The 14,894-nt window shown below is 38.6% G+C and overlaps 1 protein-coding gene and 1 pseudogene across 1 annotated transcript; one reads left to right on the top strand and one right to left on the bottom strand.

Moving 5' to 3' along the window:
- The window catches only part of LOC139875150 (NAD-dependent protein deacylase SRT2-like), an 81,012-nt pseudogene extending 70,114 nt beyond the window's left edge, over positions 1-10,898 (top strand).
- A 1,001-nt stretch (positions 10,899-11,899) lies between these two features.
- On the bottom strand, positions 11,900-13,919 carry LOC139875149 (F-box/FBD/LRR-repeat protein At1g13570-like). Its single transcript, XM_071862509.1, has 3 exons — positions 13,086-13,919; positions 12,305-12,469; positions 11,900-12,193 (listed from the first exon to the last, which is right to left on the bottom strand). Exons 1-3 carry the CDS (start codon positions 13,917-13,919, stop codon positions 11,900-11,902), a joined length of 1,293 nt encoding a protein of 430 aa, XP_071718610.1.
- Positions 13,920-14,894: the final 975 nt, after the last annotated feature.

The raw sequence follows: 14,894 nt of genomic DNA, 5'->3' as shown, positions 1-14,894 counted from the left end.
GCGTTTCAAATCTTGAAGACAAAGCTAACCACCGCTCCTATCTTGTCACTTCCCGAAGGCAATGATGATTTTGTTGTATATTGCGATGCCTCGAAACATGGTTTTGGATGTGTATTGATGCAACAGAAGAAAGTCATTGCTTATGCCTCTCGACAACTAAAAATTCATGAACGGAATTACACGACGCATGATCTCGAACTCGGAGCCGTTGTCTTCGCACTTAAAATGTGGAGACACTATCTTTATGGAACCAAGAGTACTATCTTCACCGACCACAAAAGTCTCCAACACATTTTCGATCAAAAACAACTAAACATGAGACAACGACGGTGGATTGAAACTTTGAACGATTACGATTGCGAGCTTCGTTACCATCCCGGGAAGGCAAATGTAGTAGCCGATGCCTTAAGTCGAAAAGAAAGAGCGGTGCCTCTTCATGTCCGAGCCTTAAACATCACCATTCACACGAACCTTAATAGCCAAATTCGGGTAGCCCAAGATGAGGCTCTCAAGGATGAAAACCTTTCACACGAGCTCTTGAACATTCTCGTCTCTCGATTCGAAATTAGGGAGACCGGACTCCGATATTACGCCGGAAGGATTTGGGTGCCTAGTTATGGGGACCTACGAAGCCCTATTTTAGACGAAGCCCATAAGTCACGATACTCGATTCACCCCGGTGCCAATAAGATGTACCACGACCTTAAACAGCTATATTGGTGGCCGAACATCAAAAGGGACGTAGCTACTTATGTTTCCAAGTGTTTGACATGTTCCAAAGTCAAAGCCGAACACCAAAGACCGTCCGGACTACTTCAACAACCCGAGATCCCGCAATGGAAGTGGGAAAGAATAACGATGGATTTTATCACCAAACTACCAAAAACGACGGGCGGTTATGATACCATTTGGGTTATTGTTGACCGTCTCACCAAATCCGCACACTTCCTGGCCATGAAAGAAACGGACAAAATGGAGAAACTTGCACAACTTTACATTAAGGAGATCGTAGCCCGACACGGTGTACCTTTATCGATTATCTCCGACCGAGATGGCCGTTTCGTTTCTAGATTTTGGCGTACATTGCAAGAAGCGTTGGGAACGCGTTTAGACATGAGCACCGCATATCATCCTCAAACCGATGGACAAAGCGAACATACAATTCAAACCTTAGAGGACATGTTACGAGCTTGCGTGGTTGATTTCGGAAAAGCTTGGGACAAGCACTTACCTCTCGCCGAGTTCTCTTACAACAATAGTTATCACGTGAGTATTAAAGCCGCACCTTTTGAAGCGCTATATGTCCGAAAATGTCGTTCACCTCTTTGTTGGGCCGAAGTAGGCGACGTACAAATCACCGGACCCGAACTCATTCACGAAACCACCGAGAAAATCGTTCAAATCCGAGATAGGCTTAGGACGGCCCAAAGTCGTCAAAAGAGCTATACCGACAAACGACGCAACGATCTTGAATTTCAAGTCGGTGATCGAGTAATGTTAAAAGTCTCACCTTGGAAGGGTGTAATCCGTTTTGGGAAACGCGGGAAGCTAAATCCGCGGTATATTGGTCCTTTCGAAATCTTGGAGCGTATTGGAACCGTTGCTTATCGTTTAGATCTTCCGCCTCAATTGAACTCCGTTCATCCTACCTTCCATGTATCTAACTTGAAAAAGTGTCTTGCCGAACCCGATATCGTCATCCCTCTCGAGAAACTTACTATTGATGACAAGCTTCATTTTGTGGAGGAACCGGTTGAAATTGTGGACACCTCCGTCAAGACATTGAAACAAAGCCGAATCCCGATTGTTAAAGTCCGTTGGAATGCCAAAAGAGGACCCGAGTTTACTTGGGAAAGGCAAGATCAAATGCAAAAGAAATACCCTCATTTATTTGTGAATTTGGAAACGCAAGATCTCGAGGAAGAAACAACGACTACTACGCCTACTTAAATTTCGGGACGAAATTTCTTTTAAGGAGTAGGTAATGTAACATCCCGCCTTTTTCCATTTACTTTTCCATTATACTAATATAAAGTCCGTTATATGTTTATAACATCTACCGTTGATACGCGTTTTAAATTATCTCGTTTAGGTAATTCACGCACCCGAACGAAAGTTGAGGGACTAAACTTGACAAGGGATCAAACCCTTGACTAGGTCAAAGGGTCAAACCCCTTTCACCCATTCATTATCATCTCCATCTCTCTCTCTTTCTCTCTGGCAAGAACACACACCCATTTACCAAATTCATTCAATCATCATCTAAATCCGATCTAGGAGGCTTACAACAAAATAAATTACATATTCGTAATCCTCTCTTCATCCTCTTCATTTTGGTACCAACTTCATCTCGTTTGGGTAACATTTCTAAAACTCTAGATTTCTCTAAATTCGTGTTTTTGACTTGAAATGGTGTTAGTTAGTGTCTATGGCTCATTGTGATGTCGTGTGTGTAATTTATATGCTCGAGCTTGTTGTTTTAGTGTAACTAGCATGAACTTGAATTTTGGTGTGTTGTTCTTGAATTTTGGATGATCATATGTTGTTAGATGTTAAAAGTTCATGTTCTAATTGTGTTCCTAGTATCACTAGCTTCAATTTGATGTGTAGGTTGCCTTAGAAAACTTCATGAACTTGATTATTGATTTTGGTGAATTTGGGTTAGGGTTTGATGAACTTGAAATGGACTTTTGATGCATTGAATGCCATGGATTATTATTGGCAAGTGTTTAGTTGGATTGTATGCTTGATTACCTTTGAAACGGCATATCATTCATGTAAATTGGTTGCCCGAATCATTGAATTGCATTTATGAACTTGTATGCGGTTAATGTTAAGCATTAGATGCGGTTTTGGTTGTTGTAATAGGTAGATTGATTGATGAAATGTGTTTAGTTGTTTTCCTCATCAAATTACCTTCCCAACGGTATAAGATACTTGTCTTGATTGTTTGCGGATCATAAATGGTGATTGTTTGAAGTTAGGTTCGTGCATAAAACTTAAAAACTGCCAGAATTCTCTGCACAGGTAATGGCGCGGCGCGCCATATACCCGCGCGGCGCGCCAAAGTGGTCTGTCCAACTTTGTCAATTTTCGAATAATGTTTGCTATGCTACGCACCTCCGATTCACATGTAACTTGTTCTAACATGCTCATACATGATTAAAAACCTCAGAAAAATAGTTCGGGACCCGACCCGAACGTGTTGACTTTTTCGTTAACTTTGACCGACCAAAGTTTGACCTTTTGTCAAACTTAACCAAATGATTATGCAACCTTCCTAATTTGTTTATATACTTGTATCTTGCATGAAACTTGACAATTTGATTTCACATGCTACATAATCGAGTCGTAACGAGCCATAGGACTAATTGAACATCTTTGACCTATCGTGTTTACCGTTATTGATACGACCTATTTGTTTAGGTCAAGACTAGCACTATCCTTCGCACGCGTTATTTTGTGAAGTACTTTTCGTACGTGCACTCAAGGTGAGATCATAGTCCCACTTTTACTCTTTTGCACTTACATTTGGGATGAGAAAAACATAAACGTTTCTTTTTACTAAGTGAACACAAGTACAGGAAAACAAACATTCTACATACGAGTTTGAACAAAAATCCTCAATTCGATTATCATTAGTTACACTTGCCGGGTGTAAGCGAGAACTTATGTTATATGGCCATATGGGTTTGACAAACCCTCATTCAAACGGTTCGCTACCGTTTACGAATGAAATGTATTTTCGAGAAACAGTGTATGTTCTAACACTATTGTGATGGGGTTCTATGGAAGGAATGTTAAGCATTGATAATTGGGTGCTCGTGAAACAAACTTTTGGAATGTATTACTATTATCTCATGGTTGCAAATCTTGTGGTTCACTTGTACTTACTTACTTAAACCTATGATTTCACCAACGTTTTCGTTGACAGATTTCTATGTTTTTCTCAAGTCCTTGAACGATACATGATACATGCTTCAACTCATTATTTTGATACTTGCATTGGATGTCGAGTATATATGCATACATGGAGCGTCTTTTGGCTACTTTTAAATTGTGTCGCATAAGTTTCATTTGTACTTAAAACTTTGTATCGTAACTTGTGGTGGAACTATTCTTGTAAACTTTGAACAATCTTTACATTTGAAATGAATGCGACATATCTTTTGGTCAAACGTTGTTTTAAAGACTTATGACCACGTAACGGGACCTAAGTAGACGGCGCCGTCAAACATGATTTGGTCGGGTCGCTACACCCGGCTGGACCGAGAACATCGTAATGCTATAACCGGAACCAACTCACCGACACCATCGTCTCGGTCCACTAAACCGACATAAGGACACTCCCGGGACAAGCACGTTGTCCCGAAACAAGAGTGCGTCACCACGGAGTAGGCACCTCGTCCCGGAATGACCACTTGATCACTGAACAAGCACGCGGGCAAGTCGCGTGACACGCCAGCCCGCAAATTTAGGGAAGTTCGTTAGAATATGTTATTCCCCATGAAAGGGACAGGTGCCACGTCATCCCTCGGGATTGACAAAGTTTGTTACAACCATGAAAGGGACATGTGCCACGTCACCCCTCAAAATGTGACTGAATTCTTAAACCCGATGTAACTCAATTCTAGTAACTAGTATCAATATATACGATTTATATTTATATTTATAATTTATATTTTAATTTTAATTATAATTCTAATAATAAGGGTATGTTAGCGAATGTTGTAAGGGTGTAAGTCGAAATTCTGTCCGTGTAACGCTACGCTATTTTTAATCATTGTAAGTTATGTTCAACCTTTTTATATTAATGTCTCGTAGCTAAGTTATTATTATGCTTATTTAAAACGAAGTAATCATGATGTTGGGCTAATTACTAAAATTGGGTAATTGGGCTTTGTACCATAATTGGGGTTTGGATAAAAGAACGACACTTGTGGAAACTAGACTATGGGCTATTAATGGGCTTTATATTTGTTTAACTAAATGAAAGTTTGTTAATGTTAATATAAAGATTTACAATTGGGCGTCCCTATAAATTACCATATACACTCGATCGGACACGATGGGCGGGATATTTATATGTACGAATAATCGTTCATTTAACCGGACACGGGAATGGATTAATAGCCACTAGAATAATCAAAACAGGGGTGAAATTACATTCAAGGGTAATTGGTGTAATTGTTAACAAAGTAGTAAAACCTTGGTTTACACGCAGTCGATAACCTGGTGTATTCATTAAACAAAGTATTAAAACCTTGTTACAATTCGAATCCCCAATTAGTTGGAATATTTATCTTCGGGTATAATAATAATTTGACAAGGACACTTGCAATTTATATTTATGACTGATGGACTGTTATGGACAAAAACCAGACGGACATATTGAATAATCCAGGACAAAGGACAATTAACCCATGGGCATAAAACTAAAATCAACACGTCAAACATCATGATTACGGAAGTTTAAATAAGCATAATTCTTTTATTTCATATTTTATTTTATTTTATTTTATATTTAATTGCACTTCTAATTATCGCACTTTTATTTATTGTTATTTTATTTAATCGCACTTTTAATTATCGTACTTTTTAATTATCGCAATTTAATTTTATCGCATTTTTATTATTCGCAATTTCATTATCATTATTTACTTTACACTTTAATTTAAAGTCTTGTATTTATTTTATATTTTACATTAGGTTTTAACTGCGACTAAAGTTTTAAAATCGACAAACCGGTCATTAAACGGTAAAAACCCCCCTTTATAATAATAATATTACTTATATATATATATTTGTATTTTTATAAAAGTAAACTAATATAGCGTTGAGCTTTGTTTAAAGATTTCCCTGTGGAACGAACCGGACTTACTAAAAACTACACTACTGTACGATTAGGTACACTGCCTATAAGTGTTGTAGCAAGGTTTAAGTATATCCATTCTATAAATAAATAAATATCTTGTGTAAAATTGTATCGTATTTAATAGTATTTTCTGCTAAAATTTAATAGTATTTTATACCCCTCTGCTTTGACATCAAGTATTTTTGGCACCCTTCAGTCTAGTATAAGGAACTGAGGTGGTCATACCGGCTGAAGTGCTAGTTCCAACTGATCGAATCACAGAATTCGATGAACAGCAAAATGACGACGCATTGTGAGAAAATTTGGATGCCCTGGAAGAGCGGCGAACAATAGCGTACATCCGGCAAGCTGCAAAGAAACAAAAAATCGCAAACCACTATGAAAAAAAAGTCAAACCATTGGACTTTCAATTAAACGATTTGGTATTACGCTGCAACGAAGCCAGCCAACAGCAAGATGTCGGCAAGTTAGGCCCCAGATGGGAAGGACCCTACAGGGTTGTCGGGATAACTGAGTATGGTGCATACCACCTGGAAACACCGGATGGAGTTCCGATACAACGTCCTTGGCACGCCTTTTATTTAAAGAAATATCATGTGTAGGTTATCTGCACCCGTGAGGACTGATCACCCACTCGGACGGCAGAAACACTTATGTATTCAAGTAATTTCTATGTATAAGTCATCAATAAAGCTTCACTTTATATACTTATGCACTGTAGTGACTCTGAATATGACACAAGTAACACCAAATATCCTTTGGCATATTTCGGACCTACCGCCAGAAGAAATGCTTTCTAGCTTTCATTGGTAGGAGGACACCCCTTGAAGAACCTTAACGGATAACAAGGACGTCCGACCATATCATTGGTGGCCCTGTTTTACCGTATAAACAACTCGACCACACTCACGCGTAGTCTAGATATCTACGTTTTTGTCATGACAAACAAGTACAACTCAACGGAAAAGTAAACTAGTTTATAACACGGCATACAAAAAATTGTCGAAATTACATCAAATATACAAAAACCCAACCGAGTGCATATCTCTACGATTGGTAATTTACAATATCCTCAACGGATGAGTTCTCGTCCCTACAAATTCTATCTAGCTCCTCAAAACTAATCCGGTCGAGGGCTTCATGTGCCCGATGGCAGTCCTCCACACACGTAGCACTCAAAAGAGTTTTCTTCTTCTGAGCCGCGCTGCCAGGTGGCAGAAAACACTACACCGCCTTCAAAACCTCAAAAGTAGTCAACTTCTTAACGGCCTCAATAAAGGCACCAAATGGTTGACGAACAATAGACGACTTGAGAAGCCGGGCAAAAAGCACAGGAATACCATGCTGGAGACGGGTGAGTTCGCCTAGCGTGGCCGACACCTTCTCCGATAACTTTTTGTTGTCATCAGAGAGTAAGGCAACTTTCTCCTGTTCTTGGGCAAGAGCAGCCCTCAACGACTCCTGCGCTTCCCGGGAAACACGCAGCTCATTCTGAATAGGCCCCAACGCCTCCTTGGCCGACAACAACTCCCCTTCAAGACGGGCAATCGTCCATGACAATTACGCCACCCGACGGTTATCATTCTCAAACAGCACACAATGCTCGTGAATACGACGAGCATCAGCCTCGCTTCGGTTCAGTTCATCTGTCGAAAGATGCTGAGCAAATACGGAGAATTGGGAACGCAAATGTTGTACCTGGGTAGCGGAAAGCGCGGCCAGCGCCTCTTTCAAAGCCGGAAAAGTGATAAAGTCAAGATACTCCTTATAAACCAGATAGTCTGAAGCTTCACAGCGGAACAGATCAAGGAACGGCCCAATATTACAGTCGGGCAGCACGTAAACATTCTGCCCGACACTAGTCGTCAACCGAGGACGAGCATCCGAGATCTCTACCACGGGCTCTTTACCGGGACGATGCCCTTGAGCGCAAGATACAGTTAAATCAAAGAAAGAAAAAAAAACAACGCAAACCTTCGGCTGCCGGCTCAATCCGACGCTTGGTACGACGGATCAGTCCGCCCTCCGAAGAGCCACCATTCGAAGATTCCAAATATTCAGGAGGCGACATCCTGCGACGGCTGGAGGGTGCCGGTGTGGTCCCTTCGACCAGTTTATTGGTAAAGACCATGCCATCCAGGCTCGTCGCCCTCAGAACTTCTGACACGGTCAACTCTGCACAAAATATAAATTATCATCATATAAATCAAGGTAACCCTAAAAAGACGGGAAGAGTCAAACGGTAAGATACCTCTCCCACCTCTTCGGGCAACATGAATTCTATCAGCATGAGTCCAATTGTTGCTAACATTAGCTATTACCAGCACCTGCTCCTTTTAAGACCGTTACAGACCTAAACAGATAGAACTGTTCGTTCTTTAACGGGAAGTCAATACATTTGGCAAAAATAAATGATTGCACCCAATTGTCTGCAATCGCTGGTGCCTCCTCAAGAAAATCAATTTCGTCGGTAAACGTATATCAACCTTTACGATAGGACGATAGCCGAAAAATGCTTCTAAAAATATTCAAGCTTAGGCTCATGCCTAAACCATTGAAATACATCTCGAACAACACGGTCGCACGAACGCCATTCAGATGTAAACGAGCAAAACTAAGGTTATAGAAATTTAAAACCTTCGTGAAAAAGCGGGTGAAGGGGTACCTCAAATTTGAAACCTCGAATGGCCTCAAATAGATGGCACAATTTAAAGTACGTTGGTGTGATCTTGGAATGATCAACTCCAAACCTCGCAACTGAGGGCATATGTGGCAAATCCTATCGAGATACGCCTCGTTAACACTACTAGGTGCACGTAACACATCATGAAGAATGTTAGGTCTGGGCCCATACTGAAGAAAAAAGGATGAAAATGCAAACCACCGAAGACAAGAAAATCGCTTCTCTGTAATTTACAAAGCAAGTACTCTCGAAGGTGGGAAGAATAAAATGAAGAGAAATGCTCCTTTTTATAGGAAAAAGTCCCGTGTGGGACCCATCCAACTCAAAAAAGGTGCGTTGGAACACGAGAAGTACTATGATTAAGACAGCATGCAACGCGCATTTATTGCACGTCAAATCACGTGAGTGGGTCACAATAATTTAAAGTTTGGCAACACAACTGTCCCAGCTGACCTTACCAAACTGGGGGGACTTGATGATACGCATAATGATCCGTCTCAAAATAGGCAAGCATCTGGGCAAAAATCACACCCGGCACTACGAGTCCCGGGTTGCCAACTCCTTTTCTCGTCATCCGTCTGACGTCTTCCCGGATACTCCTCCATGACGGATAAATGACAAGGCTAAGAACCTGGATGACAAACACGTAACCGGTACCTTACAACTGATCAAGATAATCATAACTAGGCATCGCAAGACCAGTCATCATAATCGTGACCGTCAAGAAACACTTAGAACGTGTCTAGGCGAAACCTACCCGGCTAGACCGAGAACATCGTAATGCTATAACCGGAACCAACTCACCAACACCATCGTCTCGATCTACTAAACCGACATAAAGACACTCCCGAGACAAGCACGTTGTCCCGAAACAAGAGTGCGTCACCACAGAGCAGGCACCTCGTCCCGGAATGACCACTTGATCACGGAACAAGCACGCGGGCAAGTCGCGTGCCACGTCAACCTGCAAATTTAGGGAAGTTTGTTAGAATCTGTTATTCCCCACGAAAGGGACAGGTGCCACGTCACCCCTCGGGATTGACAAAGTTTGTTACAACCATGAAAGGGACATGTGCCACGTCATCATTCCCACCACAACATCTATAAATACACAAGTGAAATCATTCATTTAAAAAAGACACTGGATGCATAAACGTTACTCTGCCAAAATCAATTACGATAACGTCACTCCAGTCATTAGCTTAATTCCGATCGGTGCTCCGATCACCATCCGAGTTAACCCACATTAAGATATTAACTTTTTCGATTCCGATCGAATAAGGTTAATCTACTTGATTGTTTTACGCCCTTGGAATCCAGATTCCAAATCGGGGTTCGCACAATTATTGGAGTTAAAACAATCAACTTACTCCTTTTCCCAAATTAAGAACTCAAACCCGAAATCTCATCACCCATTACGATTTTGGTTTGATCACGAACGTTACTATGTTTTGGTATTTTTATAGTTTTTTTTTTGTTTAATTGAGAAATGTACATGAATTGCACAGAGCAGCTCATGATGCTGGTGCTGCTACGGAAATTATAGATATTGGCAAAACACGAGTGGACGATTAACGCAAGACTAGGATCGGCCTGTTCTAAAAAAGGATTAATTGGGGAGCTTTACAACAGTGCCTGCATGAGAATAACTATTATGGACGTTACAAATTAATAAGGGTGTATACGTTGACTGCAGTTGGCAGCAGCAATAGAAAGTCTGGGTTATGACAGCAGCAATTTAGATAAGAGTTTTGGGATGAAGCAAAGACCCGATGGTGATATTGAAATCCATGAAATATTATGGGAAGGAGATTTCCACATACCGACATGCTCAAAATGTGACTGAATTCTTGAACCCGATGTAACTCAATTCTAGTAACTAGTATTAATACATGGAATCCGTTTTTACTACCACTAATTGACTAATTGGCTTAAGGTGTCTTTTTTGAAGGTTGTGTTTTTTGGTGATAATGTACGTACCAAAAGATAGAGCGATTGTAGCTATGGAAGCTGCTGCAGGGTGTGATGCTTTCCTCGTTCTTGGTTCATCCGTTATGACAATGTCCGCTTTCCGACTTGTCGGGTACAAATGTGGTTGGAGAAATTATACAGAGCTGCTCATGATGCTGGTGCTGTTACAACAATTATAAATATTGGCAAAACTCGAGCTGATGATATTGAAGATTTTAAAACTAACGCGAGACTGGGAGAGATCCGTTGTGCCTGAAAACCATTTGAATGTAAGTTTAGATTTACCTGAATCATGATTCCAGTTGGGTGTTACTGCAGATATTACCACGGGTTCTAAACACCACATCGTTCAGTGTTCCTGTTTTTTAAGACTATACGCAAGACAATACGTACTAATTGTTTGTTGTGTGGTTGGAACCTAAAATTAATTAATCCGTGATGCTGACTTCATCGACTTCTCCTAATGGGTTAGTGCAAATATTGAGATCCTACTGTTGGCATGCTGTTATGAGACAAGGTATCTGTGCCACATGTTCTTGTTTGTTAAAACTGATATATGTGCGTGTAGTAAAGTTATTTTCCATTGACAATAAATATGCAAAGATAAATTAATGTTTGTATAAGCACTATTTGTAAATGGGTATATTGTATTCAATCAATCAATACCCAACCGTAAAATTGTTTTTGGACCATTTCTAACCCTTGGTAGTGATATCATGGTCAGTTGTGCACTTTTAAGCCAAAAAGTGCAATCTGATTTGGCAATGTCAATTTCTGACATTTTTTAACCCCATATGTCAGTTTTTTTTTTTCAAATATTGGATATAGTGATGTGGTAAAATCAGATTGAAAATGGGTGGGAAAAAATTAATTAATAATAAAAATATAATTAATGAAAATTTTTGATTGGTTGGGAGAAAACAAACGCACCTTCACATTTGTGCCACTTGGTGACGGATGGATACAAAACTAACTGACGCTCCATTAGGGGCCGTCAGTTTTCATCAATTTTTAACACATCATCTGACGAGGGGGAAACTAACGGAGGGTTGGTAAAGGTCTTATAACACTATAGTTACAATAACAAGAATATCCAAACATTACACTATAGATGTGATATGTATATTTTAACCAGACAAATCAATCTGTGAATTTTCTTTTTCCAAAGATGCTTGTTACACAACTATTGTGTAAGGAACACTTGATCTAGTTTTTATTCTAGCTGCTCGCAAAGTATAAATAAATACCAGGAGGGTTACCGGTTTTATAGTACCACTCTGCGAGTTAATGAAAACCCATAACATATATGATGCATACAATCAGAATACAACTAAATTATAAAGTAACTTAAAGTTATTAGTGGATTTTAGTTACGAATCCAAGTAGTGAAGCTCTGCTTTCGAGGAAGCTCGTGGGAACCGCATAACATCCTTAGAGAAGTTGTACCTTTCCTGAACATCAACAGTTGCACGTGGTCGGATTGATATTTTTTCAAGAGTGGGAGAATGTTCAAGTAAAAGCTTTATAAATAGCAACAAGGATCTTGATCTTTCTACATCCATTATATTTATAATTTTCAAGCAGTTCAATGTCTGGTCCAAACAGTCAGAAGCTTCCAAATAAGCTATTGTTGGTTTCACATCCAAATACACGTTTGGAAGATCCTGGAAACACATTAAAAGTGAGACTGACTGTGTATAAAAGGAACCCACATTAAATTACTATATATGCACACACAACACAAAAACACAAGAGAAACGTTTAGCACTCTTTACCTGATTGTACACATCAAGTCGTCTCAAGTTAGGTGAGTTCCGAAGGATACATAAAACACCTTGAAGTTGGTACAAATCACCAAATTTGAAGTCTCGTAAGTAGAGAAGCTTTAAACTATTGGTTGGGTGTGGAAGCCACTTGGGAATATTTTCCGCAATGGAAAACTGTGAGAGTGAAAGTAAGATTATAAGTTAACAAAGAAGATATGGTTGGAAGATGATACGAAATAATATATGAGAACTAACTATACACAAGAGTTGAATGGTAAAGTTCACTTGCTCAAACGCAAAATGATGAAGAGCAAAATATAAATATTAGAATTTAGGGTTAAGGCTATTCAAGGGTCATATACTTTTTATTTTGTCCCGATGTAGTCCATATACCCAAAAAAAATACTATTATAGGCCATAAACTTTAAAAAAATGTGTTAATGTAAACCGTTGACCTGATAAATAAGGTTGATCGATTTTGTAGGTTGATTTTCAAAAAAGTATAATTTTTTTTGTTCCAATGTAAGCTTTATACAAAAAAAAAGTACTAATGTAGTTCACATACTTTCAAAAACTGTATCGATGTAGGTCACATATTTTCCGTATCGATGTAAACAAAAGGTGACCTGTTTAGCCGGTAACAAGTTACCTTTTGTTTACATCGATACACTTTTTCAAAGTTTATGGCCTATAATAGTATTTTTTGGGTATATGGACTACATCGGGACAAAACAAAAAGTATATGGCCCTTGAGTAGCCTTAACCCTAGAATTTAAAATTCAACTCGTACCTGGAGAAAATACCCGTCGATAACAAAATACCCAACACATGGCATATTACTTAACAAGCTTGCCAAATTAACTCTCTCAACTCCCTGAATAGGTTTTTTGATAAATATACCAAACTCACTAAGACATTTACTATGCAACAAGTGGAGCAAAGTTGCATCGGGGCAACTCCTGATCAATAACTGAAACAACTTTGTAGACTTGATCTTGAAATTGTAAACATTGGTGCATTTAAACAATTGCAACATCTTGAGCTGTGGTAAGTTGATAATAGTTCCATGTAAGTTAGCCCCAAATTCAATATTCCTAAGCCTAAGTTTTTCGAGATATAGAAATCCTTGAAACTCAAGTGGTGGCTTAATGATACAGTTGTCAAGTTCTAGGATTCTCAATTCTAGACAATGAAATAAATAATATGGAAGTTGATAACGTTGGTTTGAATTTGTAAGGATGAGTTCTCTAACACCATCTCTTGACAATGATGAAATCCATTGATTGACTTCTTGGAAACTATCAAGAAACATGTATGGTATGTGAAGATGTAACTTTAAGCGAGGACCCTTGAGATAGTTAAAGATATAGTTTGTGATCCTAATAAATCCATTATGACCAAAACTTCCATTTTTTGCAAACTTTTCTGAGAAATGTTTATCAAGAACCAATGACCTAATTGAGGTCCATCTGTACCTCCATTTTTTTGACATGACATGTGTCCTCACAGCATCTACAACAGGTAGCTTCTCTAAAATCGAGTCTATCAAATTCTCTGCCAAATTACTGATTCTATCCATTTCAGTACAAGTTACAAACCTCCTCTTAGCATTGTTATCTGTCATTACATTCAAGAAAACAAAGACTGGTTTATTTAATTACTATGATACTCTTTATTTTTATTTTTATTAATTTGTTTTTCCTTCAATCAAAATCGATAAAGATTTCCACAACCAAGATGCGCAAAATGTGATGTAGTTCTTAGGCCGATGTTATATCAATTTACTTATGAATGGAAGTTAGATCAATTTTCTTATAAATGGGTCGATTTGGTCTATGATATATCTCTCAATGGGTCAAAAGGTAAAATAGAAAAACTGCTTGATAAACAACAGATCTAATGAACTGAAAGTTTCCCAATGTGTATCTTCGATCCATAAAACCTCCCAAATCATTTCTATCAAAGTTTTAGTTTATTATCAAAGTAGTATATATATGTATTTGATAATCATATTTGATACACTAGTTATTTGTATAAAAGTTTGGACGAGAAGTGTTTCAGGTCAACGCAACCTCACATGTATCTAGTTAACAACCATTCATTAACTAACCTGCCCATTTTACCACCTATGGTTTCATAAAGGGACTTATCTTTTTTAGTAGTTGTCAAATATTTTTCTGTTGTGCTTATGTTACTTTCATGTCATCTCCCAATAAGTAACATCATTAATGTTTCCTGTTTAATATGGAGCTTACAGTACTGGTTTCAAGCCAATTACTCATCAGGTAATCTGAATACACTTAGTTGATACTATATGCATTTTTCTATTTGTTGATTAGTCGTCTTTATAATGCTTAAAGTTCAAAAGGTGAATAGCTAAAGCAATCTATTCATACTTGCTGCTTTATTCTTTAGGGATTCTAATAAGTATCTAAGTTAATATTCGGTCTCTTGAATATGTTTAGAGTAAATCGCTAACTAGGTTATAACAATCTCAAATAACTCGAATTGCTAAACCAGAATGAACGAATTCAACTGGAATAAACAATGAATGTGTGACAGCATTAAATTGAAGAAAATAAAAAGTCGAATAGAAATT

Source organism: Rutidosis leptorrhynchoides, chromosome 11, assembly GCF_046630445.1.
Source record: "Rutidosis leptorrhynchoides isolate AG116_Rl617_1_P2 chromosome 11, CSIRO_AGI_Rlap_v1, whole genome shotgun sequence".
Classification (NCBI taxonomy): Eukaryota; Viridiplantae; Streptophyta; class Magnoliopsida; order Asterales; family Asteraceae; genus Rutidosis; species Rutidosis leptorrhynchoides.
This window is presented reverse-complemented; position numbering and strand designations above follow the sequence as displayed.

Coding starts and splice junctions, on each gene's coding strand:
- LOC139875149 (XM_071862509.1), bottom strand. CDS start 13,919: ATGACAGATAACAATGCTAAGAGGAGGTTTGTAACTTGTACTGAAATG. Junction 12,470..13,085: donor TCGACGGGTATTTTCTCCAG/GTACGAGTTGAA, acceptor TCACTCTCACAG/TTTTCCATTGCGGAAAATAT. Junction 12,194..12,304: donor GACTTGATGTGTACAATCAG/GTAAAGAGTGCT, acceptor ATGTGTTTCCAG/GATCTTCCAAACGTGTATTT.